At 45.7% G+C, this 27,210-nt stretch overlaps 1 protein-coding gene across 3 annotated transcripts; it reads right to left on the bottom strand.

Annotated features, from left to right (window-relative positions):
• Window positions 1–254: 254 nt before the first annotated feature.
• TRIM16 (tripartite motif containing 16) lies at window positions 255–17,541 on the bottom strand. 3 transcript variants are annotated; one of them, XM_033090585.1, is made up of 6 exons: window positions 16,790–17,541; window positions 11,283–11,378; window positions 8,381–8,614; window positions 6,103–6,268; window positions 5,501–5,593; window positions 255–1,191 (listed from the first exon to the last, which is right to left on the bottom strand). In XM_033090585.1, exons 1-6 carry the CDS (start codon window positions 17,267–17,269, stop codon window positions 608–610), a joined length of 1,653 nt encoding a protein of 550 aa, XP_032946476.1. In that variant the 5' UTR covers window positions 17,270–17,541; the 3' UTR covers window positions 255–607. The 3 variants fall into 3 exon arrangements, with proteins under 3 accessions (XP_032946476.1, XP_032946478.1, XP_032946477.1); XM_033090587.1 differs by having other exon boundaries at window positions 16,846–16,977; XM_033090586.1 differs by lacking the exon at window positions 11,283–11,378.
• Between the last annotated feature and the right edge of the window lie 9,669 nt (window positions 17,542–27,210).

Genomic DNA, 27,210 nt, shown 5'->3' with positions numbered 1-27,210 from the left:
ACACCCACGATCTAATGAGGAGGACAGCATGGTACAGAGGTTAAAAGTTCAATGTCAGCCCTCCCAGTTTGAATCCCAGCTCTGTCACCCATTCACCGTATGACCACAGTGACCTTGAGTAACTTAACTAAGCCCATGGACCACAGTTTCCCCATCTGCAAATTGGGGATGATATGAGCATCTAGCCATGGGCTGAATGAGGGTCATGTGAGTTGATACACAGGAAGCACTCAGAACAGTGTCTGGGACGTAGGAAATGTGCAATATAGTTAGCAATTTATTAAAATTACTCTGTGATCTTTTTGATCTCTCTGAAGATTCCTGGTTACCAATTCTGGGCACAGTGTGCTGTTCACCGGAGCAGACAGAAGAGTATCATTCAAAGATAATGAGCGGGACTTAGGCACCTGAACATGACTGCAAACACAAAGAACAGCACAGAATGGAGCAAAAGGGAGAAGCCAGAGACCCTTTTCATTCACAGACTCACATGATTTCTAGAGCCAGTTACCACTGGCAGAGATTTCTGCTCCCAAGTCACCCTTAAAATGCAAGCTGCTGCCCAATCATTGTGGTTAACAAAAGTCTGGAATATAGATCCTGGAGCCTACGGAGCAGTCTCCACCGAAGTCGCCGCTGCTTTCTGAGGTTCCTCTCCCAGATCCACAATCCGGATGCTGTTTTCCTTCTTGGAAAGCCAGAAGGCAGGGTAGACTGGCTCTGAAAACTTGCAGTCAAACTTGTGAACCAGAGTCATGGCATCAGGCTCCACGCCATAGAAGGAGAGGATCCCTCCCGGGAAGTTGACATAGATCCCCAGCCTCCGGAAAGGGCTGGCTTTGAGCGGGGTCTCCGTGTCACTGTGCCAGGCAGTGAACTCCTTTCCGTTCCAGTGGAGGCTCCAGGAGAAGTTGTTTCCGGAAATACAACCGTTGCGCTCCTCCCCTTTCCTGTCGATGCCTTTGTAGGTCAGGCCAACGTAGGTGCCTGCCCCGACCAGCTCTACCTCGAAATAGTATCTGTGCAAATACAGGCTCTGTTGGGACAGCACCTGCCGCCAGTGCACGAACCTGCTGGGGAGATCCGGGTAGGGATGCTCCCAGGGCGTAGTGTTGGTGACCTTCCGATTGTCCTCCTGCAGCCGCAGATACCTGTGTGCTGTGTCAGGGTCAAAGGCGATGTCACAAGCATCTGAAAAGATACAGAAGTCAGAGCGAGGAAGTCAGACACCAACAGCTAATTGAGACAGAACACTTCAAACCTGACCAGCCTCCAAAGTAAGAGAAAATACCCATCTCCCTGTTCTCTGTTTTCCCAGGCTGCTGTTCCTCCTGCAAAAGAGGTGGGTGAAAACCAGAAAACAGAGAACACAATGTGACATTGTGATGTACAATAAGGACTAGTACTTGGTCCCTCTCCCTGCCCCTCCGCCCATCCCTGACACAAAGCTCCTGACACCCTTGTAATTTCCGAAGCGATAAGAACACTAGGAGCATACTCTGATATTTGGTCTTTGCTCCCAGTTCCTGACACAGGGCTCCTGAAACCCTTGTAATTTCTTGGGTGACTAGAGCATCTTTGGTTCTAATGAGGCAACTTTGGGTGGGCTCCTGGATGGCTCCTGGATGAGGGCTGGTCACCAGGAAGACCAAGCTACGACTAGAAGCTTGGAATTTTCAGCTTCACCCTCAGTTCTCTAGAGAGGAGAGAGAGGCTGGAAATGGAGTTAATAATTAATTGTGCCTACATAAGGAAACTCCATAAAAATCCCATTAGTTGGGGGTTCAAACAGCTTTCAGGTGGGTGAACACATCCACACCAGGAGGTGATGCACCCCTGTTCCTGTGCTCGGGGTGCTCCGAGACCTCGCCCTATGTATTTTTTTTATCTTGTTATTCATCTGTATCCTTTATCATATCCTTTAACAAACTGGTAAACATAAATGTTTCCCTCAGTTCTGTGAGCTGCTCTAGCAAATTTATTGAACCTGAGGAGGGGGTCATGGGAGCCTCTGATTGGTAACCAAGCAGGACAGAAGTTGTGGGCAGCCTGGGGTCCTGCTACTTGCCATTGCCATCTGAAGTGGGACAAGAGAAGTTTTGTGGGAATGAGCCCTTAACCTGTGGGATCTGATGCTATCTACAGGTAGATATTGTTAGAACTGAGTTATTGTAGGAAACCCACACACACGTTGTAAGTGGTCCCAGACCCCTTTTAACAAGTCATTCCACTTCCTTTCTTTCTGAAGCTCAAATTTCTTGGCAATTAGGGTGTTATTTGCAGGACTGAATCAAGAAATAAAACCTGGGCTGGTCCGGTGGCTCAGGCCATAAGAGCTCCATGCTCCTAACTCCGAAAGTTGCCGGTTCGATTCCCACATGGGCCAGTGGGCTCTCAACCACAAGGTTGCCAGTTCAATTCCTCGAGTCCCGCAAGGAATGGTGGCAGCGCCCCCTGCAACTAAGTTTGAACACGGCACCTTGAGCTGAGCTGCCGCTGAGCTCCCGGATGGCTCTGTTGGTTGGAGCGCGTCCTCTCAACCACAAGGTTGCCGGTTCGACTCCCACAAGGGATGGTGGGCTGCGCCCCCTGCAACTAGCAATGGCAACTGGACCTGGAACTGAGCTGCGCCCTTCACAACTAAGACTGAAAGGACAACAACTTGAAACTGAACGGCACCCTCCACAACTAAGATTGAAAGGACAACAACTTGAGTTGGAAAAAAGTCCTGGAAGTACACACTGTTCCCCAATAAAGTCCTGTACCCCTTCCCTAATAAAAAAAAAAGCTAAAAAAAAAAAACAAAAGAAATAAAATCCGTTGATTCGCTCATTCACTCATTCATTCAACAAATATGTAGTGAAAGCCAAGCACCATTCTACCCAGTGTTGGCACGGGTTTGGGGGAACTCGTGTACCCACAATTGATCCATTCTTTATTTTTTTTTAATATTTGAGCAATATTTAGCCTGGTGGACTCTCAAACAGTGCCCTACACATCTTCTTTTCCCACTCCCAGAGAATAATAGTACCCCAGTTGCTCAAATCACACTCAAGTTATTTTCAACATTGTTTTGCCCTCATCCTCACCCCCACCTTGTTCCTCCTCTCACACACACACACACACACACACACACACACACACACACACAGGCAGCAGGAAGCCCTATGGCTCCCACCCACTTCTCTCAAGCACATTGCTTCACCCCCCATCTAAGCCACCACCAAGTCTCACCCGAAGTAGGGCAGTAGATTCCTTGCTGGTCATGTGGCCCTCCCCAGCTTCGCACACCTTCCCCATGGCAGGACCACAGTGCTGGTTTCAGGGTATACGCTAAGGTGAATCTTGCCCAGTTTACAGCCTTTGATGGCACCCCTTGCTCTTAAGATAAAGTAGTGACCCCTTGCCCCAGCCTGCACGGCGCTGCATGCCTGGCCCTTGCCTGTGTCTCCAGCCTTGTCTCCTGCCCGCTCCGGTTTGATCAGCATACTTCAGCATCCTGACCTCAGCTCCACCTAACACTGAACCCACTTCAGGGCTTTAGCACAGACCATTCTGTCTACGATGGGATCATCGCTCCAACCTAACTCTGGGTGATTCCTACGATCCTTTCAGGCTGCAGCTGAGACATCATGTCCTCAAAGAGGCTCTCCCTGACCCCTATCTGAATCAGTTGCCTCCCCATCACTGACTCTCAGAACACGCTGACTTTTTAAACTCCATGCTACTCATCAAATGTATAATAATCTAGTTGTGTGTTTGTTTCATGCTTGCCCTCCTTCTTATCTATAAGATCCACATTTTATGTGGGACTCTGTCCTGGGGTTCTAGCCCAGAGAAGGTGCTCAGCATACACTTTGCAAATGAATTAGCATATTAAAAGCTATTTACAAATACATTAACTTAAAAAAGTATCTTAGTTTAACCCAGAGCTTTCCAAACTCCTTTGGCAAGAGAAATTCTTAGTAGTCAATGAGACCACATCCTGGAAGAAAAGGACACAGCAGTTCAAAAAGTTAAAAGGAAAAATGAGTCTGAACTGAGGACCTCAAAGGCGTATATAGTCTGCAGCTGTTCCTAAAAGTGGCCCCAACATTACCTGCAGCAGCACTTTTACCCATCAGCAACTCCTTTGCAATCCTTAGCACCCATATTTTGAACAATAATATTCCTCTAAGTCTTCCAGGAGGATAGGTGATTTTATGTCTTGGGACAAGAAAACCAGAATAGGAACATTCTGCTAGTTCCAGAAAGCAATGATACATTTAAGAACGTCAAGGGCAGAATGTTAATGTTCCAAGGAGAAAACGGCCAGTGTACAAGCAACCCCAACCGGTCACGGTCACGTTGGCAATTTGAGCTCCAGAATTTGGAAAAGTGAAACAGTCTGAGTCTATAAAATGTTAAATATTCATAACAATACTCAAAGAGAAAAGGTTAATATCGTGTGTACAAAAAGACATTCATAATGCAAAAGAAAATAGGTTATAATAGGGTATGTGTCATTTTTAATGTTAAGAATGAAGGGTGTTTGGCTTCTTGAATTAATTATATCTGTCTGTAAAATACAGATGTGCTTCTGTCAGGAAGCAGGAAAGAATAAATAAAACTGTGTGGAAGCCAAAAGGTCCTGGGAAAAATAGCAGCTGTGGCAGGAATAGGAGCTAGGCATCCAACCCTGATGCTATACATAATAACCAGAGAAAAAGGAGTTAGTCAGCTAGTGGTCACTCCCAGAAAACAAGCAGAAGCAGGATTCAATGGCATGTTCCAAAAAGATGAATTAGCCAAATGTCATAAAAATGAGCCTTGAATACACAGATACAGTCCTTCCTCTACAAGGAGATAAAACCTCACCAGCTTGTTAACCATAATGCAGTATTGATTGGAAATGCAGTGTTTTTAATGGTGCTAATTGACCAGGTCAATACCACATATGGTATATACCACATACGACAGGACAATGGGTTATGCAATTCTGGCAAGCCAGGCAACAGTGAGCCATTTGGCAACTAGCCAGATCTTCAAACATGCCAAAGTCACAAAAGACAAAGAAAGACTAAGGGACTGGACCCAGATTGGGGGAGACTAAGGAGGCGTAAAAGTATTTGCGATCCTGGATCAGACTCTGAGCTAGAAAAAGGACATTGGATGGAATACTTGTGAAACTTGAATAAATTCTATAAGTTAGTTAATAACATTGTAGCAATGTTCATTTCCTGGTTTTGATAAGTGTACTGTAGTTATGTAAAGTGTTAACGTTTGGAGGGATGAAAGGCATGTGGGAATTCTTTGTCCTATCTTTGCAACGTTTTCGTAAGTTTGAAATTGTTTCAAAATGAAAAGTTAAAAAAAAAATTTAAATTTAAAAAAATGTATTATTTAAGGATTGAACTGAGATTGCAAGAACCTGAAACCTATGTGAGAGATGGCATTCTTGCTTCAGCAAAGCATTATACTGACATCAGTAGTGAGGAAGGGAGAGCTGTTTACAACTTACATTGGAGGAACTGCTGCCTGGTGCTGGGCTCAGGTTTTGAGGTCCAATACTTGCGCTCAGAGGTAGACACTTGAGTTCTGATGTTATACTCCTCTAGAAAATCAGAGAGTTGTGAATGCACACCTGTCCGGTCGTCAGGAGAATTTAAGAAGCAGGCCTTCCCAGCCACTCTTCCTTGGGCTTCTGGGGGAAGAAGGGGCTGGAGCCTAGTCACGTCTCAGAGAACCACGCTCAATGGACTACACTTTCTCTCATGGATGAAGCAAAATAGGTTGAAAAAGATCTCAAACTGACTTGGATTTCACTTAAAAGCACAGATATTAGCAATCTGAGAAGCTGGTCGTAGACATGTCAGCCAGTTGCACGATTTGACTAACTAGCCTTCTCTGGGTCTCAATTATCAAATGAAATCAAAATAAGTGTCCATTAGTAACGTGGTCTAGCCAAAGGATGGCTTGAAAATCAGACATTCCCCTTGATTTCGCCCTCCCTCCCCTGACTCTCTCTCTCTCTCTCTCTCTCTCTCTCTCTCTTTCTCTCTCACCTTCCCCATCAACCACTATGAGAGACACACATACCACAGCCCACAGAAAGATTTTCACCTTCCTTGGCGAACTCCTGAATCTTTTCCTTGTAGTTCTGTAGCAACTGGATTAAGTGCACAGTGGAGTCCGTGATGACCTTGCGGATGCCTGAGAGCTTATCCTTAAGTCCTATGTAAACACTAGGGAAGGAGCTGTCCTCGATGTCCTTAAACTTGCAGTACTCCTACAGGAAAGGAAACATTGTCTTGGTTTCTGTATTTCTTAAACTGGGGCGCTTGCCTCATTCATCACTTTTTAAATTTGTAAAATGGGTCAATGGTAATGTGCACTTCACAAAGAAAGTATGTAATGTGTCCAGCCCGGGGTCTAACAACACAGAAAGCATTTATTTTTTAAACTGAGAACGTGGGCTTTAAAAATGAAGAGACCAGATGCCATGAGCAGCTCCAATACACAGCCCAGACTGGAAACCAAAGAACAAAAACACATTTTATGCCAACAGCCCAAATGGAGATAACATTCCTGCTACACTCATACCCTCAGGACTTTTTAAAAAATCATTTAAACACAAGCCACAATAGGGAATGGAGGACCTGGTGCAGCTCTCAGAAGATTCACAACCGCGTCCTCAGACAGGAATGCTGGCTGCCTTTTCCTTGTCAATTCAATCCAATACACGATTTTCTCTGATTATTATGCTGTGCTTTAGAGTTTGAAAAGTGTCTCCACATAGATAAATCACCTTAAGCCGCTACAGTTCCAAACAATGTGGTGATCAGGAAAGGTTGCTTTCAGATATAACACATTATCAAAATTCAAATGCAGTTGAATGGAGCAGAATGGATACAGCATAAAATTTAGTAATGAACACCGTTGTACCAAAAGGGTTTGATAGATCAGTTGGAAGAGAAGCAAAGTGCAAACCAGACAGTTGATAGAGAGAAAGGTTGATAAACATTTCAATACTGTATATAGATTTTGTACCATCCATGCTAAACATAGTGTTTTAAATCAGTGGGGGAAGGATAGGTTATTCAATACATGTTGTCATTTCAACAGCCTAACAATTTGGTGGAAAGGAAGTTATTTTTAATCAAAATAAATAAGTTAATTTATTCTAAAATGTACTTTGTTTATGTTATAGTTTTCATGTTAAAGTTATAAAAGGAAAAACAAAAATAAAGAGAAATCATTTACATACTCTTTGGGGAAACTATGACCTGGAAAGCCAAATTTTTATTCCTTTTTTCTTTGTGTTTTGATATTGAAAAGCAAAGGAACTGATAAAGTGATAGTCTGTCAGTATTTTTGCCTCCTTTTCTTTCTCTCACTCATTACAATGTTAACTATGGCTGTCTTTGGGTGATGAGAGTAAGGGTGATTGTTTTCCTTCATGTTTTTCTGTATTTTCCAATTGTTTTCCACAATGAATATTTATGTTTGGAAATAAATATTCAATATTGTAACTGGAAGGGAATTTTTTCAAAAATGCAACTGAGAAAAATTACTCGTATTTAGGAATATTAGTTCTGAAGGAGCCTTGCAATTACTTACTCTGAACTGATTGATAAATGAGGAACTTGAGACCCAAAGAGGTTAAGTGACTTGCTAAAAACTACACTATTTGGTGACAGATCCAGGATGACAGAATTTATGCCCAATCCAGTGTTCCTTCCTGCAAGATCACATGTGCTCAGGCCTAGCTCTGATATGGGCCTTAATGTATAACGGCACATTGTGATGGAAAGTCTTGTCTCCACTGCTGGGCCTTTCTCAATCACCCCAGCACACATTAGCCCTCTTCGAAAGGCAGCAAGCCTCCAGTCTCACCCCTGACAAGCAAGCCTCCTTATCACTGCGTGAGAGGTTTCTAAAGCACACTGATCTGAGCTCATCACTCCCCCATCGGATGCCCCCAATGTCTTCTGTGACTTCCTGATAAAGAACAAACTTCTCTCATAGCCAGACGTCTGCCTGGCCCAGCCAGCCTCATCATCCATCGTTTATGAAAGCACCTAGTTCCCCAAATCAGTTGTGTTTTCTCAGACCTCTCTGCCTGTGCATATACTGTCCCCTCTCCTGGATGGAGCATTACTCATCTTCCATGACCTGATTCCAGCCTCCCGCTCTGGGAAGTCTTCCCTCCCCTTCCTGTACTCCCGGACTCTGCTGAATCAAGACCTGCTTCTCTCTGTCCCCACAGCTCCCTGTGCCCCCATGTATCAAAGAGCAGTTCCACTGCCACATCTGCCAGTTAGTTCCCAGGCTGAGTTGTGTGGATGCCTCCGCCTCCACCTCCACGCCCCAGCCCCCCCCCGCCCCCGACCACCTGTACCTCCAGAAACAGGACAGTGTTGCTGATGGCAGCAATCCTCTCCAGCTCCTGCTTGCTCTTCTCCATCTCCGCGTTCCTGTGCTCCAGATGGGTCTTGATGCCATTGGCCTGGCTCAGAGCAGCTTGCTCCTTCTCCTCCAAGAACCGCATCACATCGTCCTGGGCCTTCCTCATGGCAGCAAGGAGTTGCCCGAACTGCTCCTCAGCCACCATCTTCACCTCTGACACCGACACCTGGCCGGGGGCGGGGGCGGGGGTGGGCACTGTTAGCAAGGCGTCCAACTTGATCAAAGCTCAACACACAGAAATGTAAACCTAAGAAACCTGTAAATTAGGTAGCAAAATTCTATAGTAAAAGGAAGTTTTTATTCTCGTAGGAATTCTGGGTTCCTAGAAAAAAGATTTACTCTCCAGCTTGTGAGAACTTATTTACCCGTCATCAACAATCTCATCCACTGGATGAGAGAGTGAATTATATGATGTCTGAGACCTCTCCCAGCTCCGCCAGTCAAGCTGCTATTCTGATTAGTTTTCCTACCAGGGCGGTTCATGTATTCAGTGCACTTGATAGCTATATTTATTGTGGTAAATTAATAATTTGGTTTCTTTGTACAAATCAGCAGCATGAATTAACTTCCTTAGCATTTCATTATGCCTGGTTAAAGTGCCCACTGAGGCCATCAGAGCCAAAAGCACATCTAAGCTTATAGTGTCTCTACCAGGCATGGATGATGTCTGGATGGATGATGGTGGTCTAGAGGATGTGTCCCAGGAGGTCTGGTCACACCTGGTGGTCTGGATAATGGGTGTCAGGTGGATGTCAGGTAGCTTGGATTTGTGAGTCCTTCAGAGGGTAATCAGAGGGTTATCTGGAGGACTGATGTATGTCTAGATGTATATCCAGGCATTGACACAGGGCTGGAAAGTTCAAAAAATTTAAGTTCCTGGGCTAGTTAGAAAAGAGTAGAGTCTTTCCTCATAATTTTAGCATCTTGGTTAGTGACTCCGTTTTATATATTCCCTATCTTCCCTCTTTTCTCAGAGGCAACAAGCATTTATTTGGAATCAAAAAGAATTGCAGTTTGGGGAGAACTGATTCAGGCAGAAACTCAAATAGTGTCTCAATCACAGGATGAGGGCAAGGGTTTTTTATGAGACAAGGAAGAGAATAATTACATGAATAGAAGAAATAAATTTCTATTGGTAACTCAGCTAACAAGCTGAGTTACTCTTTAGCTATACATGGCTGGTTGCTGATTCTATCTTCAGAAAGAGAGTCCATTATCATCAGTCTTGTGGTCAGATTGTCTGCTTTCCTGTTAGCTTTGCAAACAGTTGTTTGTAAGACAATGTTGGTTTGGTTATGGGAAAAGAGTGGAATCCATTTACTCCCTATAATGACAACATGTAGGTTCCTTAGAGAAGCATGATACCATGAGGCTGAAAGGCATGAGCCTAAAGACAAACTTCAGGGTCCAAATCCACCCTCCTTCCCCGAAGCCCTCCTGAGGCACGTGGCAGACAGCAAGCCTCAAACGATGCTAGTAGATTGACTCTTCTGCTGTCACATGCAGTCTCTCATTTCTAAACCTGCCCATGGACAAATGCTTCTTACTTTCATGCAAATGGAATGTGTGAAGGACATAACTTACTGCTCAAATGATGACAAATAAGGACTATGGAAGGAGGAGCCACAAACATATCAAAGTACCGAAGGTAATGGTTTAAAGAGGTTAAAGATGGTACACACGCCCATCAATGTACTGAGTCATCCTTAGATCAAGGGAGCAACAAACAACCCCAGGTTCTCCTGTTCCATCGATCTAAGGGCCCCAAACAAGTCTTATCATCTCTCTGTCTTCATGTCCCTTGTATATGGTAGCATTGTGATAACTACCTCCCCTGGTTACCATGCATTATGAAAAGAACTGCATAGGGATCAAAGTATCTGAAAGTTAAAGAGCTGGGAAAAGGCAAGACGCTCTGTGTGGTTCTCCAGATTGTCTTGAGCCTGGAAATAAAAAAAAATCTCTGAAGGTTCACAAGGCTTTAAATGGACAATTGTTTTTTCTTCTTTTCATAAGATTATGTGGGTGAGAGAGAGGTGTTTACAGTTCGGTAGCTAGTTAGTTGTAAACAACAAGGAAGAGGAAATTTAAGTTGAAATGGATACGTGTATTAGATATGGATGGATGGACGGACGGACGGAATCATTCTTGGTATGCAAAATGCGGCTGCTCACTCACTGCCTATGGCGTTCTCTTCTGAGTGGTGGTTATTGGCTTACCACTAATGAGAAGCATTTACGGGACTGTTGGAGTCTATTTAGAGTTTATCTGTAAAGTGGTCATGAACCCAAACAGGCTAAAACTTAGTAGCCTGGCACACCATTGGCCTTAACAAGTATCATCCACTAAGCCAGCAGTTCTCAACTCTTTTCTGGCTGCCAGGACATAGGACTAGCGAGAGTCACATGCAGAACACCCTCCCATGATGGAAGAGGCCAAAATTATGCCTAATGCCTAGAACTCTATTTAAACACCTCCCTATACTCCCCCACACCCCTTCTCTTGGTCAAAAAAAATGTAAATGTAAAAATAAGGATGCTGTTATTACAGGACTAGTCCTGCTTCTACTCTATATTATGAAAAAGTAATTTACTTGTCAGTTTTGAGCCTTAAACTAATGTTCTAGCAAATCCCAACAGCAAGGTTTGGCCACCCAGTGGTGTAGCCAGCTGTATTTGTACCTACAATTCTTATTTGCTGAGAAACCCCAAGGAGCCTATGGACATGGAGGCTGGGCCTGCTGCCCCGTGTCATAAAATCATGATGGGCCTGGCTGAGCCCACAGCAGCAGCCAGGTGTGCTGAAGCCTGGCAGGTGACCCAAACCAGCCTTACCAAAACTGATTTATGGTTGGCTTGGAGCCTGGCGATGGCGTTCTCATTCAACTTGAGTTTCCGCTCCAAGTCTAACTGGGTTACCCGAAGCTCAGCCTAAGAAAAGGAAAGGACAGCGTTAAGCCCAAGGCTCACAGAAGGTCTCCACCTTCTTCCATGGAAGGGAGAGTGTGACCTTGAAAGCTGCTCTCAGAAGCTGGCCTAGAGTGCGCTAAATGGAGACGCAGATGGTACATCTGTGTGCCAGCACCTTCTAAGGCTGAACTCAGCATGAATTGGCTAAAATATAGGGAGCACATACATTGTGCTGGTCATCATTTCAAGCATTTATATGGATTACCTCATATTATGCTGAGCACACACACATGTCGTTATCTCCATTTAAAATGATAAAATCAAGCCACCCATCCAAGTTCATACAGTTCAACAATCAAGTTGAGCCCAGACCATCTGACCCAGAATAACCTAACAAGGAACACGGGCTTGGAGCTGGTAGTGGGGAATCCCAGGTTTTTTACTTAGCAGCTGGGACTTTGGAAAAACCTATTTAACATCTCCTGACTTCCATTTCTTCACCTGTGAAATGGGGTAAATAAAGTGCTTAATGTTTAGGGTTATTACGAGGGGTGAACGAGATAGCGTATGTAAATAAGAGCTTTGTACAGTAGCTGGTGCGTTGTAAGTGCTCCATCGATGTCAGCACTGCCATCATTGTCACCATTATTCTTACTCTTAGTGCTGCCATGCCTGCTTTCCTTCACACACTCTTGTTCAGTTCTGGAAGCAGGCAGGCATAGTGAACTCTCCCAGCTGAGGCAAGTGCCTGCCTGAGAACCCACGGCCCAGCTTCACTGTCACCTCCTGGGCCTCCTTGAACACTTTCTGCCAAAAAGTGCGCCAAGGCATGAAACCTAAGCGTGTGAAAACTTGCCTGCTTCCACAAGGGCAGGAGACGGCAAAAAAAAAACTTTAACTGCTTTTAATAGGTTATGTCTGTATTCAACGCCATGAGTCATTATGCTCTAATAGAACTCACAGGGTAGAAATGAAGTGTCTCACCCTCCTCCCACTGAAGCCTGAGGGAATTCCCGGCCTCCCAGTGAGGGAAGCCTTGGCAGGCAGGGGACTCGCCTCACAAGGACACTCGGCAGAAGGCAGGTAACATTTACTCAGGCTCTGAGGGACCCCAGAGACCTCCGACTCCTGAGACCTGAGACCCAATGCCCAGGAGTGAGGAAAGGGAGTGGGAGGGGAGGGGTTCTGGCCTATTTGGGGACAATTGTGGAGTCTTAATGCGTCGAAAAGGCTTACACAGTGACCTGTTGGGGGAGGGGAGGACATAAATTGCTTGTTTAAAGGTGGTGGCGACACAATAGAACACCCTGGCAACATGCATGGACATGAGAATGTGGTACAGCCATCATCCCCGGCATGTCCAGAGCCACAGGGAGGCCCTCAGCGAGTCTCCAGTGAGAGATTTCTCTCCACTGTCTGCAGATTGCTGTAAAAGGAGCAAAGCACTCCTAAGTACATAATGGAGGCCTCGCTGAGTGAGTCACCCAACTGGAAGTCTCTCCTGTTCATCACAAAAAGGTGGGGCCACTTTGGGAGACCAGTATCTCCAGTTATTCCTGTTCCTAGAAAATGATGGGGTGCCTCAGACTCTGGTTTCAGGGTTTCCCAGGATGCCAGCCATTCACACCTCGCAGGCCAGGGTGGGCCATGCACCAAAGCAGGACAGTGGTGCCAATGAGCGTACACAGCCCTAGTCGAAGGGCACAACTTCAGCAAGGTAATGAGAAATTTTGTGCAAAAGGCACCGTATTTGGGGTCTGAAGACCTGCCATTGCTGACTATACGATCTTTGTCAAATCATTTAGTATCTCCTGTGGTGCAAGGCCAGAGAACAGGTCTACAGAATTGTTCTTGCTTCTGTCTACAGAGCAAAGGTGGCAACTTGGAGCTTGGTGGCCAGGGATCGGGTTGGGAATGCAGGTAGGAGGAGCAGAGAGCGTGAGAAGAGAAAAGAAAATTCCAGGTGGCAGTAGTTCCTTTGTATTTCCAACTATGAGATGCTGGCCTTTCTGGAGTATTGGCATTTGGTTTGCCCCTGACTTCATACCTCTGTCAATTGGTCAGAACCTACTACATACCAGTCCAGTTAAGTAAGACTCTCTCTCGGCTCTTGGAAGACATACAACCTGGTAGAATGTTTAAGCAAAAATTATTTACATAATACTGAGTCCAAGACATTCCTCAGAATTTCTAGAAATTCCTTTCCTGAGTGGCTTGAATCATCCATCTCCTGGATACCAGCAAACGGGCTATAAATAATGCTGGTTAACTCCCCGCCGCCCCCAGATGCACAAAATGCTGTGTCCCTCAGAAACTTGGCTCCTGCTCTACATGGAGACTGTCGGAGAGGGAGCATCCAGGTTTGAACTTTCTAGAACCGATGCTAATATTGAATGCAATGCTCTGTCACTAATGGATTTTAAGATTTGAGACGGAGCCCGGCTCAGTCATCTCTCCTCCAAGAACCCTGCCCTGACCTCACCTGCCCCCGCCCCTGGACCACTCCCTTCTTCGATCATGTGGCAGTGTGTTGCCCCAGCCCTTTGGCACTACAGCGAGCCATGGAATGTGCCTTGGCTTCCTGATTATAAACTCCACATTCCCTGAGGATAGACAGTGTAGTCTCACACTTAGACCATAGGAAACACTCCATAATGTTTGATAAATTTGAGGAAGAACAAGAAAGAACCATGTGCATTTCGTGGGCCAGAACAAAGACGAAAACAGTCAAAGGAGTGCACATTTTACAGCAATGCATGCGCACAGTTTCATTTCCACATCAGCAAGCCTGAGATTCACAGAAAGTGAAAGGACAGAAGACCAGCTGCTCTTAGAAGCAAAGGGGCCTGGGGAAGCTGGCCTACAGCAAAGGGAAGTGCTGGGGTCCCCATTAGGAAGAGCCCGGCAGAATAGAACAAATAATCAAAGAACATCCAGGACTCCCAAAATCCAGAGTTTTTGCCCCCTGGAATAGCTAGAGTCCTTCCTAAAGGACTCACTTAGTTAACCAAGAAATAAGTTGCTCTGCAGACCCAATGCAGGATCTCGGCTGCTTTGTGTCCTCATGGCTGACCCTGCCATTTGCAGTTTACTATGCACAACATGCCTGCTTGAGTAATTAGCCCTTAACAGGATCCAAAGTGACCTTCAGCAACTAATGCCAGCAGACTTGGGCCAGCTGAAGGGAGTACGAGGCTTCGGGAGCCTTAGTTACATCTAATAAAACTCAAAATAATCCTGGTGGCAGTTACTGTGTCTTTTGGGCTGCTCTCTTGGGCTCCGTGCAAGAAATCTTTTGCTCCTAAGATTTGGCAGTGCCACTTAGGGTGTTGCTGCCACTTACAAAGTAAATTTGTTCTCAGAGCTGAAAACAAGGACACAGGATGGAAAGGACAAGAACTCTCTTAGGCAGACCAGAAAGTAGAGGTTGTGAATTGGAGCCATCACCCAAAATCTGGGGAGTGGGGCTGTTACATTGTACTTACAACCATGATTGCTTTCCAGCACCAAAAACTGCCCTGGAACCCTTATCCAGTTGTCCTTATTTTGCCTTACCAGCTCTTTCCTAGCACATTTGGATTTGGGGTTCCACACATGCTCTACACAACTCTTCCTGCTCAGAATTACAATTACCCTAAGTCTCAGTAATGCATCAGTTTACACTATGTTTAAAATTCATATTGTGTCTATGCTGCTACAGGCACAGAACATTTCTGAAACAAAACAAAAAAGTATGGATGGTAGTGTTTGCCTCTGAGGAGAGAGATAGAGGACCCAAAATGGGAGGGAGATCTTTTCCTGGTATAATCTACTGCAATTTTTGGTGGAGATTGTTTTTCAACATGTACATGCATCACATTTCCAGTTCAGTATAATGAAATTCAGATATTATACCCAAAGGGAAAAGCAGTGCACTGTGTCTTAATATCTCGACCAAATGTTTGGTAGGATTTGCGTGGGAAATCCTAAGGAAAAAAGTAAGGTTATAATATTGTGATCTTGGGTTCCTTCCCTTCTGTTCCTCCAGTGGGGCGGCTTCTCAGAAGCTTCCATTCCTCACTCCATGACTTAGTCGTCTGTATGAGTTTGGTCAAATGTGATGGAAATAAAAAGCTTACCACCTCATAGGGTTATTTGAGGACTGGATTAGAAAATCCACGGAAAGCATTTAGCACATGGCAATGCTCAATGAAGACTAATTGCCTCAATTATACAGAGATTTTTCCTTTGATCTATCTATCTGTTAATACAGAACCTCTTCATAGTTGTGAAAGTAGGGAAATGAGGGACATTCCCTGACACTGGCAAGTGGCTTCCAAAATTGGAAACGATGACTCATTGGCATCTGGAATAGACAGCTTTCCAGAAAAATTCCCACTAACACTGGTTAAAACTGGTTAAAATCTATGCCTAAGAAAGGGCGTAGAGAAGGGGTCCTGGCAAGTAAACTACACTTCCCAGAAACCTCTTTCTTTCGCTGCGCAGGACCACTAAGCCAAGAGTGGGCCTGCCGCTGTGTGCAGTGCAAACAGGGAGCTGCCACGAGTGTGAATATAAGGAATGTGGGACAAGAGTCAACTGCACTACCCCAGTGAGGACAAGAAAAAAAAAAAAAAAAAGGTGCTCATGGAAAGTCAAAGTATGAGAAACAAAGCATATAAAGTTGCTAAATCCATTCACAAGAACTTCTCTAGGCTCTAAGCTCTAGGGCTGGTTGTTCTAGAAACAGTGTCCCTATCTGATGGGACTAAAATTACAAGCTATGAGCATGGTGTTTCTCAATCTCTCCTGATACCTCTATCTGATGAGGAACTTTTACTTTTTCCCTAAGTTAAGCCATCGTTGAAATTGTACCTGGAGGTAAGTTTCCAGTTCTATGTTATCTTAGAGCTTTTCGAGCTCTTGGATTTCACACTGAATACCTCTAGAAAAGCACTTTCTACTGGTCTCTTGTTTGGGGTAGAAGGAAGAAAATAAATTACGGGCAAAGTTTGATTCTTTTCTCTTGAATTTCTGCCAAGGTTTACACTTTATTGTTAATAACTGCCACACAGATCCCGCCAGAGGGAAACATCATTGCCCTAAGCCCCACAGTTTCTGCGTCCCACATTCAAACACATATCAATCACCAAAGCTACAGGAGAAATAGCAGGGAACTAACTAGCCAGCATGAGGAGACAGACACAGACAGAGATAATAGAGAGATAATGGGACCACGATGGGAACACAGTGACCTACTTCAGTTTCCAAAGCCAAGTGCAATAGATATTTATGCTGGATGAACAGCCAGGTACTAAGGGTAAAGTACTTTTCAGGTGAACTCAGACCGCAGAAGTGAAGTCAGCCCCTTTAGGAGCTCCGGCAGTGGCCGGGCCTCTCCCTGGCCACACCGTCTCCCCACCTCCCTCTGCCGGATGGACCCCAGCACTTGCCTCCTTGTCCCTGCGGGCGGCATCTAGGGAGACTGAGCTGTGGCCCCTGTGCTCACCCTGGCCACACTCCTGGCAGATGCACTGCCGATCGGGGTGGCAGAAGGCGACCAGCGGGCTATGGTGGGCAGGGCAGGTGCGCAGGTCCCGGTCCTTCACCGGCTCGGTCAGCTGGTGACTGTGCAGTTTGCTGTTCTCCTGGTGCGGCCGCAGGTGCTCCTCACAGTAATTCACCATGCAGGTCAGGCAGGACTTCACCGCCCTCACTCTGCTGGCCCCAAGGCAGAAGTCACACAGGATCTCCTCCTCTCCCTCGCCACCAGGAACCCCCTGTGCCTCGATCTCCCTCTGGGGGCTCCCCAGGGAGCCCTTGTCCTCTTCTTCTGCTGGACTGGCTGACCCAGAGTCTGCGCTGAGAGTGGCCAGAGAGTGAGCAGTGATCTCGGGCAGTGGCCCTGGAGCCATCAGATCCAACTCAGCCATTTAGAAGGCTCTGCCGCCTAAGCTGTCCTTCCTCTGCTCCTTGGCCCAGGATCTGCGCAGCCCAAATCAGACCAGAGAACCACGCCTAGATGATTGCAGTTGCAAGATTTTAACTGTTTCCTCCCTCCCAGAGGAAGCTCCGTTAATCATTGCTTGGCTCAGGAATTGGACAGCCGCCAGGTGCAGTGACGACAAGGCAGCTAGATTACTCAGGCTCAGGACAGCTGGCTGCTCAGATGTCTCCACACACACTCAAGCCTTTCCTCGGGTCCCGCCCGAAACTTCTGTTCTTATGTGAATCATTCCTCCCCCATTGGCTCAGCCGAAGACCACGTGTGTCTGGGCTACTTTGGAAAGGACTAGAGATTCCTGAGCTTTGTTCTAAAAAGCCTATGTTGTTTTACATTGTTTGACAGGCTAAGTTCTTTGTTTTCATTTTTCAACGGGATCCAAAAACGTAAGGACTTCAGCCACAGGGCATTTATTCATCCGTTCCCATCTCATAGAATTGGACAGGAGGCAGCTAGAAACAAGATACGTGTTTCTGAATCTGACCTTTTCTATTTCACCGCCTTGCATATTCCAGGAGACAGGCTTCAGACGCGTATTCAGTGTGGATCAACAGGGTCGGGGGAAGAACTTGTCTCCTTTCTTTTACAGCTCCATTCAGACAGCCCTCCCAGGCTACGCATCCTGCTCTGTGGTTCCTAGAAAGGGGTCTATGCCAAGAAATAGCCCTTTTTCCCACTTAATAACGTGCTCCTGGACATGAATATGAGTTTGCTTGGGCTGCCGTAACAAAATACACTGACTAGTTGGTTTTGTTAACCTAAGAATAAAAGGCCAAATCGAAAGGCAACAAGCATTTATTTCGGATAAAAAAGAATAGCTAATTGGGAAGCACTGATTCAAGCAGAAACCTGGGGCAGAGGGGAGGGAGGAAGAAAATTTCTTCTATCTTTCTAGGTTCTTCTGACTGGTCTAATAATCAAATAGACATGAAACAGATTGACAAGAGAAAATAACCAAATACGGGAACCCCGCATACATGGGAGAGTCAGAGACCCCACATACATGAGAGATTTGGGGACAGAAAGGGAAAATGAGGTATATATGGCATTCTGAGCTAAGGATGAGGTAAGGCACCTCGGGACTTCAGAGGGGAGAAAGGTCATTGCAGGATAAGAAGAACAGATGTTCAGGAATTAGTAGTTTGCCCTGCCCTATAAATAGGTCATGAAAAGTTCTCTCTGGTGATAAGGCAAGGTCCCAAATTCAAATTGTTTAAGGGAGAAGTCAAAGTTTAAGGATCTTAATTGCTTTCAGCTCAAAAGAATTCATATGCCAAAGTGGCATAGCTTTGGGAGGCCTGTTCTGAACCCCTTCAAACCCAAATAGCTTTTTGATTGGGGGGGTGAAGTCAAGGTGTTTTTATGAGAAAAGGGAAGGGGAATACTTACATGAATAGAAGGAAGGAATTACTGCAGGTGCAAATCAGCTAAGTTATTCTTTAGCTATATATGGTGATGCTAATTCTAAAGAAAGTCTTTATTTTCCAATCCAATAGTTAGGATGCCTGCTTTCCTGTTATCTTGCAAACGATTGTTTGAAATACAGTGTTGGTTTGGCCCAGTCCAAAGATTATTTTTCCCAGTTCAAACATTCCAAAGGTTGGAGGAGAAAGGCACAGGCAAGGCTGCCCTAGCTCTATTTTTAAATGACTTCAACTTATGTCAACTTTTCACAGTTTAAACAACAGGAATTTATTTTCTCACAATTCTGGAGGCTGGAAGTCCCAAGATCAAGGTGTTGGCATGGTTGGTTTCTCCTGAGGCCTCTCTGCTTGGCTTTTCGATGGCCATCTTCACCCTGTATCCTCACATGGTCTCCCATCTGTATATGCCTGTGTCCTACTCTCCCATTCTTATAAGGCCATCAGTCATATTGGATTAGGGCCCACCCTAATGATCTCATTTTACCTTAATGATTTCTTTAAAGACCCTATCTCCAAATAGAGTCAAATTACGAGGTACTAAGGGATTAGGACTTCAATTTATGGATTGGGGTGGAAGGGAAGACACAATTCAGCCCATTACACATGGCCGAAGGATGACACAGGAAGTATCTAGCCTCTTAGAAGCAAGGCATTACCTAGGCATCACCACTGGATAGGGATACACAGTGTACTTAGTGTTTGCCATATGAGCACCAAAGAATCCATGGACCCCAATTCTGTATCCTAGAGAGACTCTACAGCTCTCCCCCAGGATTTCTTCAGATATAGTCATATGGATTTGGAATACAAATGGAATAGAGAGAATAGGGGAGAGGTCCCTGGTCCAGCTCACCCCTAGGATCAAAATTTTTCCTTCCGCATTGCTCTCCACCCCTGCAATGAGTTCTGCAGGATTTGGATTAATCCAGATAAACCAAGGGATGTTTCCTGTCAGTGACCAGGATATTTCATAAATCCAAGAAATCCAGAAGCTGCTCAGAGTTGGGGGCAGAGAAAACTATAAAAATCTTTTTCTTTTCAATCGTGCACAGACTATGCATATCATGATTACCTAAAAGCAGCCTTTCTCAGCAATGCGTGTCAAGTTTCCTAAGTATCCCTGTCCTGACTACCCTCTTCCACTGCTGAAGATCCCCCCAGAGAGGTTTCCTCATATTTCATTTCTTGGTTTTTAGGTCTCCCACCAGGAAGGAAAGGAACTGGCTTCTGCCAGTTGCCCATACAGGCCTTAGGACTTTGTCCAATATTAAGACAGGGTTGCTTTCCTTTCAGAATGACCTGGTGCTGGAAGCCGAACAGAGACTTTGATCTTTCTGGGGAGGAGGAAGGGAAGGCAGTTGTCTGCCTGACCCGTTCCACAGCTTCAAGTGCCAATTAGAGGGAATGGATTCAGCCTGGGTTTCCTTGTGGCTTCTCCCTCATCTCCCTTTCTTTCCTTCCCCGTCTCTTTTCCACACTCTCCTTTTGTGAATTGTTTCCCGGCCACACCTGGAGGGCAGCTCACGGGCATGGTCAGCCCTTCTCCAGTACCCCATGGTAGCCCTTGAGCTAGCTGACATTCCACAGCTGAATGGAAAACAAGAAATCTGAATTTCCAATCCCAGGCTAGCCTGGGAAAATCATTTGTCCTCTCTTAACCTCAGTTTTGTCCATAAAATGAACAGGTTGGTCTAAGTCAGGGCTAGTAAATAAATTCCTGGTTTGGCTCTGGGGAATTGTGCTGTGTCTAATTCATATCCGAGCTGAGTGGGAAAGGGCGCCGTGATCATATGACCTCCTTCCAGGAACTGCAGTGTATCTCACCGTGCCTCCAACCTCTGTTCCACACTTCAGCACCAGGAGGTTGGGGCTAACGCCCTGTGTGTTTCCTAAACTCAAATTCCCTATTGAAACAAGTGCTCCACATCCACGACCACCACCACTCCTTTCCTCTCAATGCGCCCTAGGACGTCCGATTTTTTTCAGTCTCCTCTTAGCCAGTTCCTTTTGTCTCCTTGCCTTCACTGAAATTTGGTTTTCCCCCAAAGACTCCATTTCTCCCACTCTCTCTCAACTAGCCCTGTTCCTTCTCTCACTGGTTATGTATCTCAGAGCCAAGGTGGGGTGGGGGTCCTCCTCACACTCCATCTCAACATCCAGACCGCCAGCCACCTCGCAGCCATCCTGCCAGACCTGCTTCGGTGATGCTCATTCTACCCAGCAATACCACCCCTCCTCTCTGAGCTGTCTTCTACCAGCCTCCCAGTCATGCCCCTTACTCACGGAGGACTGAAGCTCCTGCATCGTAGCCTCCCTCCCTCTCCACCCCAGCTCTGCCCTCATTCTCAATTTCCACCTCTGAATGCTTCCTTCACCACTTCATAGCTGAGGTTCTTTACTTCAGCCACCCTCCCTAGGGTCATGCCTGGGTACTTTTGGTTTTTTCTTTTTGTTTAATGTGGTAAACTACACAATCTAAAATTTACCATCTTACCTTAAACCCAACTGTTTAAGTGTACAGTTCAGTGGCATTCACATTGTTGTGCAACTATCATCGCAATCCATCTCCAGATTGAAATTTCATCTTTCAAAACTGAAATTCTGCCCCCACTAAACACTAAATCCCCATGCCCTCCCCCCAGCCCCTGGCGACCACCATTTTACTGTCTGTCTCTATGGATGTGACTATTCTAAGCACCTCACATGAATGCAATCATATAGCATTTGTCCTTCTTTGTGTAGCTTATTTCACTCAGTTATATCCTCAAGTTTCACCCATGTAGCAGAATTTCCTTCTACATGGATTTTGAATTCACCAGAAATCTGTCTCCCAAATCAGGAAATGATAATTCTATTCCTTTACTATACATATAGTCCACTGGCTAAAATGCCCTATGGAAAAAACTGCCTCAGCTTCCTCGGGCCTCTAATCTACTGCTCCCCACCATTTCCTCTTTGTTATCTTTCTCCTCCTGTTTTCACTTTCTTCTTAGCTTTTTTAGACTCCAGGGTCTACTACAAACATCATTCTCTTGTATCTGCCCTCAGGTCCTTTGCCTTCTATCAACTTCTCCTGACAACCCCAGAACCCTCAATAACCCCAATTATCCACCTTCCCTGAGCCTGCACCTAAAAGTAAGAGCTATTGGAGCAAAACCACCCATCACACAGAGGAGTGCCTCTGTAAGTTCAAGGTCATTACCTGCCAGTGGGACCCTGGCATTGCACAACCATCCTGCCGTGTTCCTCTCTTCCCTCCCCAAAGACTGTCTTCCTCCCTCAACCCTCTTACTTCTTCCTGCCTCCCCTCTGTGCAGAGGATCTCGACTCATGCTTTATAGTGAAAAAGAAGCCACTAATTAGGAATTCCCTAATATTCCTATGACCAGATCTACAAAGGTGCCAGCATCTGTAGCCTATGCTCCTCTTTCCTTCCTGCTGCAGTGAAAGCAGTGTCTCTAGAACTATTCAAGTCTAGTCCCTCCTCATGTGAGCTGGACTCCCCCACCCCCACCCCTTACTTTATCAGGGACTCTGCTCCTTCAGTGATGCTCTTGCACATTTACTCTGTCCTTCTCCACCAGATGGCTTCCATCAACATGCAAACATACTCTAGTATCTCCCATCTTTAAAACAATTTTTCGGGGCAGCCGGATGGCTCAGTTTGTTGGAGCACGAGCTGTCAACAACAAGGTAGCCGGTCCGATTCCCACAAGGGATGATGGGCTGCGCCCCCTGCAAGTAAAGATTGAAAATGGCAACTGGACTTGGAGCTGAGCTGCACCCTCCACAACTAGATTGAAGGACAACAACTTGGAGCTGTTGGGCCCTGGAGAAACACACTGTCCCCCAATATTACCCAATAAAAATTTTTTTTTAAATGTTAAAAACAATTTTTTTTTATCCTGTCCCAACATGCTGGTCCAACTCAGATCTACAGGTCTCGGCTTCGATGTCCCTCCCCAGTGAGCACCCCTACTGACCACTCACCTTGTCATTCCACTTTCCACTGCTTATCTAGCATCTATCATTTGAGCTACAGATTTGCTAAGTGAATGAGGAATGACTCATACAGTTCACTTGCTCCTATAGGCTCCTCTGGTCTGTATAAGGCCCTGTGAGTTTGACAATTTCTGGTACATTGCGATTTCCTCTTCCATGCTCCTATGAGGAGCTGGAGCTCTGATAGAAGCCATCTGCTTTCCGCAGTCACTTAGGTGGGGTCCTGCTTGACCACTCCAGCAGCAAGAAGTGACACTGAAGGTCTGGCTGCCATTTTCCTCCTATTCCTGACTCTGTTCAGTTCAGCTCTGACCATCATGTCCTATGGGCATTCTACAGTCTGCTGGTTGGTCTCCATAGCAGTGAATTATTCTATGCCAACAATGCGCTGAGATCAGCTCAGGCCAAGAGATGTTCTGCCAAAATAAGGCTCACCCAGTGGTATTAATCAGACACCACTGATTTCATCCTAACCAACCCCAAACACTCAGCCTTGTATAAAATGAAGTGTCTCTCTCTTCACAAAATAAATGTAATTTCACCTAGGTATTCTTTCCTGAGTTTAACTTGCCACCAGGAATATTAGGGTCAAGTTGTGGTTTGGTCTTCTTTTCCAGAAGTGAGGGGGGTTTTTCTTCCCAGAATTTTGAGGACTCAGATTCTACTAAGCCACGTGGTAGATAATTGATATGTAAGAAGCTAATTATTACTTTTTCATCCAGTTGACTTTGTGACAAATAATCCCACAAAGTCCCTAAGAGGTACATTGACAATAAATGCCAACAGATCCCCTTCTAGTTTATGAGTATGAGGTCATTACCTTGAGACATCTGTAAGAATTGAAGAAAAGCTTTCTTAACCCAAAGACTCTATTTGGTTGTTTCTGGCTAAAGCAGCTCCCCAACCTTTCCTCCTAAGCAAATGGCTTTCAGTGCATCTCTTCAAAAATCTCATTAGATTTTTTTTCATTTGTGTCTCTATTGAGCGTTGCAGAGCTGTGATTCACATAGTAACATTTGTCCATCAGCCTGTAGAAACAAATTAAAATCAGGCCATCTGACTGAGAAAAATAAGAGTAATATAATAAATTAGTCATAAACTGAATTTGATCATTTTAAGGGATTGTACTTTATTGAGACTGTGTCCTTCCCCCTCTTCTGGAATTAAAAGTCTAATCTTTTATGAAACTATGGTGATAATAGTAGGGGGTAGAGTTATCTGGAAGTTACATCTAAGGCAGTCCTCCAAATTCACTTTGCAATTTTCTAGCAAGATCACAAAAAGATCACAAAAGCTGAGAAACACAGAGCACAGAGCTGGAAGTTGCATCACTCTTCCAGAAACCAGCCCAGAATTTTCTCCTGCTTTCCCTGGGGGTGAGGTCCCAGTGGATTATTGGGCCTGGGGTTGCCATCAACTAACTGATTCCCAGCCCTCCTAGAATAAGATGACAACCGCTTGAAGTGTTCTGGTCATTAATTATTGCTAGCAAAACAAGAGAACAAATTGAAGGAGAGGAGAACAGAGGTTACAGACTCACAGGATCATTGCTGCTAGTCTCAGGAGCTGATGGTTGTACCACCCACACCTCTCTCATAGCCTCCCATCTCTTTGGGGGGTAGTAATTGGTCTACTCGGGAAGGAGGGGCCACCGTAGGGTGTTGCACATGCCTTCTCTTCACAAAGATGGGGAACATACACATTGTTCAGAAGATGAGATTGCAAGCTCTAGTAGGGTCCAGCTTGCCCAGCACCTACCACAGTGCCTGATAAACTCCTTCTGCTGGGTGGAGAACGCAGGCCAGAATTATCTTCAACTGTACCTTTAGCTATGGACATCCTCCAACTAAGGAAGTGCACTAGGGGTCACTTCCTCCCTAAGCATAGAAAGCATAGGCCTGGGTGGTTCTCAGGTTCCCTTCTGTTTGCCAATGAGGTGTGACCATGGTACACCCTTGATCACCTCTTCTCTCTAACCACCCAGGCTTGCAGGGCCAGAATTAGCAACTGGACCACCCAGGAACCTATTGCCCTGGAATAGAGAGCTCAGGAATTTAACCACACTCTCCAATTGTTCTTAATGAATTCCAGACCCAAGGGCATGACATTTTTATGGGGCTCATAGTTCACATATTCGTTGATCTGTGCTCTGTTGAAACTCCGTATCAACCTCCATAAGAACTCTAAGAACTATGGTATAACAAAACCCAAAGTAATTACAGAAATTAAACTCTAGTTATCTGTCAGGCAGGGTGTCAGGCGGGGTCTCTGGTCCCGCTCCCCACATAAGAACGCAGGACACCGTGAGGCCAAAGAGGAACACCCACAGAGCCATAGATAGGGGAGTCATACCACTATATTCTCGCTGGCAGCTGGGTTGGAGACACAGGAAGCAGGAGCCACACAATTCTCAACCCTCACTGCGCCGCTTGCAGGCTCAGCCACCATCCTCTTGCTAGCCCCCATTTGCTGCTAGCGTAACCACAGCAGTTATATTAGTGGCCAATGGCTCACTGGTTACAGCTGACAGCCAACTAGCCACAGCTGATGGCCATCCAATCACAGTTGATGGCCATTTACTACCTGAGCCAGCACCTTTCCACGTGAGGCCGAGAGCCTGGAAACTGTACTCCTAACTCTCTCCCCACATTATCTTTATGAGTGAGGCCTAAAATGGAAAAAATAACCTGCTCAAAACAAATCAAATAAATAAATCTTTAAAATTATGTAACAAATGTTATCTCTTGCCCTGAGGACAGGAGATGGGTTCCAAGTTTGGCTCACCCCAGAGGCCCCAAGCCAACTGTTTCTATGATACTGCCAGTTTTCTGGAAGTCAGACAGCTTCCCAGCCCCCAGTCAAAATGGGTGCTGCCAATCTAGCTATTTGCTGGGATACCACACATTCCAGAGCCTTATTCACCTTCATAAAATTACCTCATGTCAGCCTAGGCCAGCCAGGGTGTGGTCACCACCAGCACACGGAGAGCAGCAGGCACGCAACAGCTCACACCAGGCAAATGACAGTGGGGTAGGAGGTGGGGGGACAGGCTTATAGGTGGGGAGCAGCCCAGTGGGCAGGCACATTACACGGCCAAGGTGAGGGACGTCGCAGGTTTCATAGTGAGGTACGCACCTTCAGAGTTGAAAGGAATCTTGGAAAATCATCCCCTCCACCCTCCTCCTTCTCAACATTTGCAAATAAGGAAACTCGGACTCAGCGAGTATGAGCATGTGATAGCAAAAAAAAAAAAAAAAGCAAAAAGGACAGAGTAGGGATGGTTCCACGTGTGGTAGACTCAGCATACTGACTTTGGGTGCATGACTCCCGTGGAGCAGAGTAATGAGGAGGAGCGGGTTGCACAGGCCGTTGTTGGGACAAAAGATGATTGTAAGCACCCAAAGATAAGCCCAAAACCTTACTCACGGTCTGTGAATGTGTGTGTATATGAATTGCTGAAAGAACTGGTTCTGATCAATGTGTGACTTGAAAAGTACCAAAACCCAGCAACTCCCAAAAAATGCGCCAGGCCGCCCAAAGTTAGACGAAGTCTTATTAAGAGATGAGGAAAACAGAAATGGGCCTCTGGGCTGCAGAGAGTTTGGGATTCAGTGGCGTCTGGGCCTACAGTTGCCTGTGTGTAGTCTACACAGAGAACCACGGCTGATGCCCTGGAGAAGCGCAGCCAGGCGCTACCCAGACAGGGATGAAGGGTTTTCCCAAGGAGAGAGGAGAAATGGGACCTCTGCAAGAAGATGAAGCTGCTCAAAGCCCCAGAACTTTCCTTCATCAGCTCAAGCAGAGGATGGTAAAAGTGGACCATGAGATGGCATGGACAGCACAAAAACAAAATTCAAAGCAATCCAGAAAATGTACAGCCCTGAGCTGGCTGACACATCTCTGCGTGTCAAGTTTGATGAAACTCAAAGGCATATAGTGTTGATAATACTAATGTAAGTATCCGTGGGAAGGCTTTACATATATCATATGGGCAAATCTTCACAACAATCCAAAGGGAGAGGTGCTATTGTTGCAGAATCCAAGACCGGAAAGAACCCAAGCAACACTCAGAGTTAGGAGAGTCAGCTTTATTAGCCGGCGGGCTCAGCGGGATCCTTCCCAAAAGACTGAGCGCCTAGCAAGGTTTTGAGCAGGTTTTTATGGGTTGGGGACTTCCTTGAGTCGGGGAAGGGGTAGGTGACATCTGGTGATTGGCTCGGGGTGTGGCTTGGAGGGGGTTATGCAGAAGTGGGCTGGGGCTTAGGCTGGGGACTTTTCTCTCCGCTGGGGCCACCATTTTAGGTCAGTTCCACGTGGCAGGGAACCATTTTAAAGTCAGTTTCCCCATCACTATTACTGTTCTTATTTAGTAGATGAGAAAACTGAGGCTTATCGGGGTTAAGTGTCTTGCCCAAAGATGCCGGGTTCTGAACCAGCTGGGACA

Source organism: Rhinolophus ferrumequinum, chromosome 21, assembly GCF_004115265.2.
Source record: "Rhinolophus ferrumequinum isolate MPI-CBG mRhiFer1 chromosome 21, mRhiFer1_v1.p, whole genome shotgun sequence".
In the NCBI taxonomy this organism is placed as follows: Eukaryota; Metazoa; Chordata; class Mammalia; order Chiroptera; family Rhinolophidae; genus Rhinolophus; species Rhinolophus ferrumequinum.
This window is presented reverse-complemented; position numbering and strand designations above follow the sequence as displayed.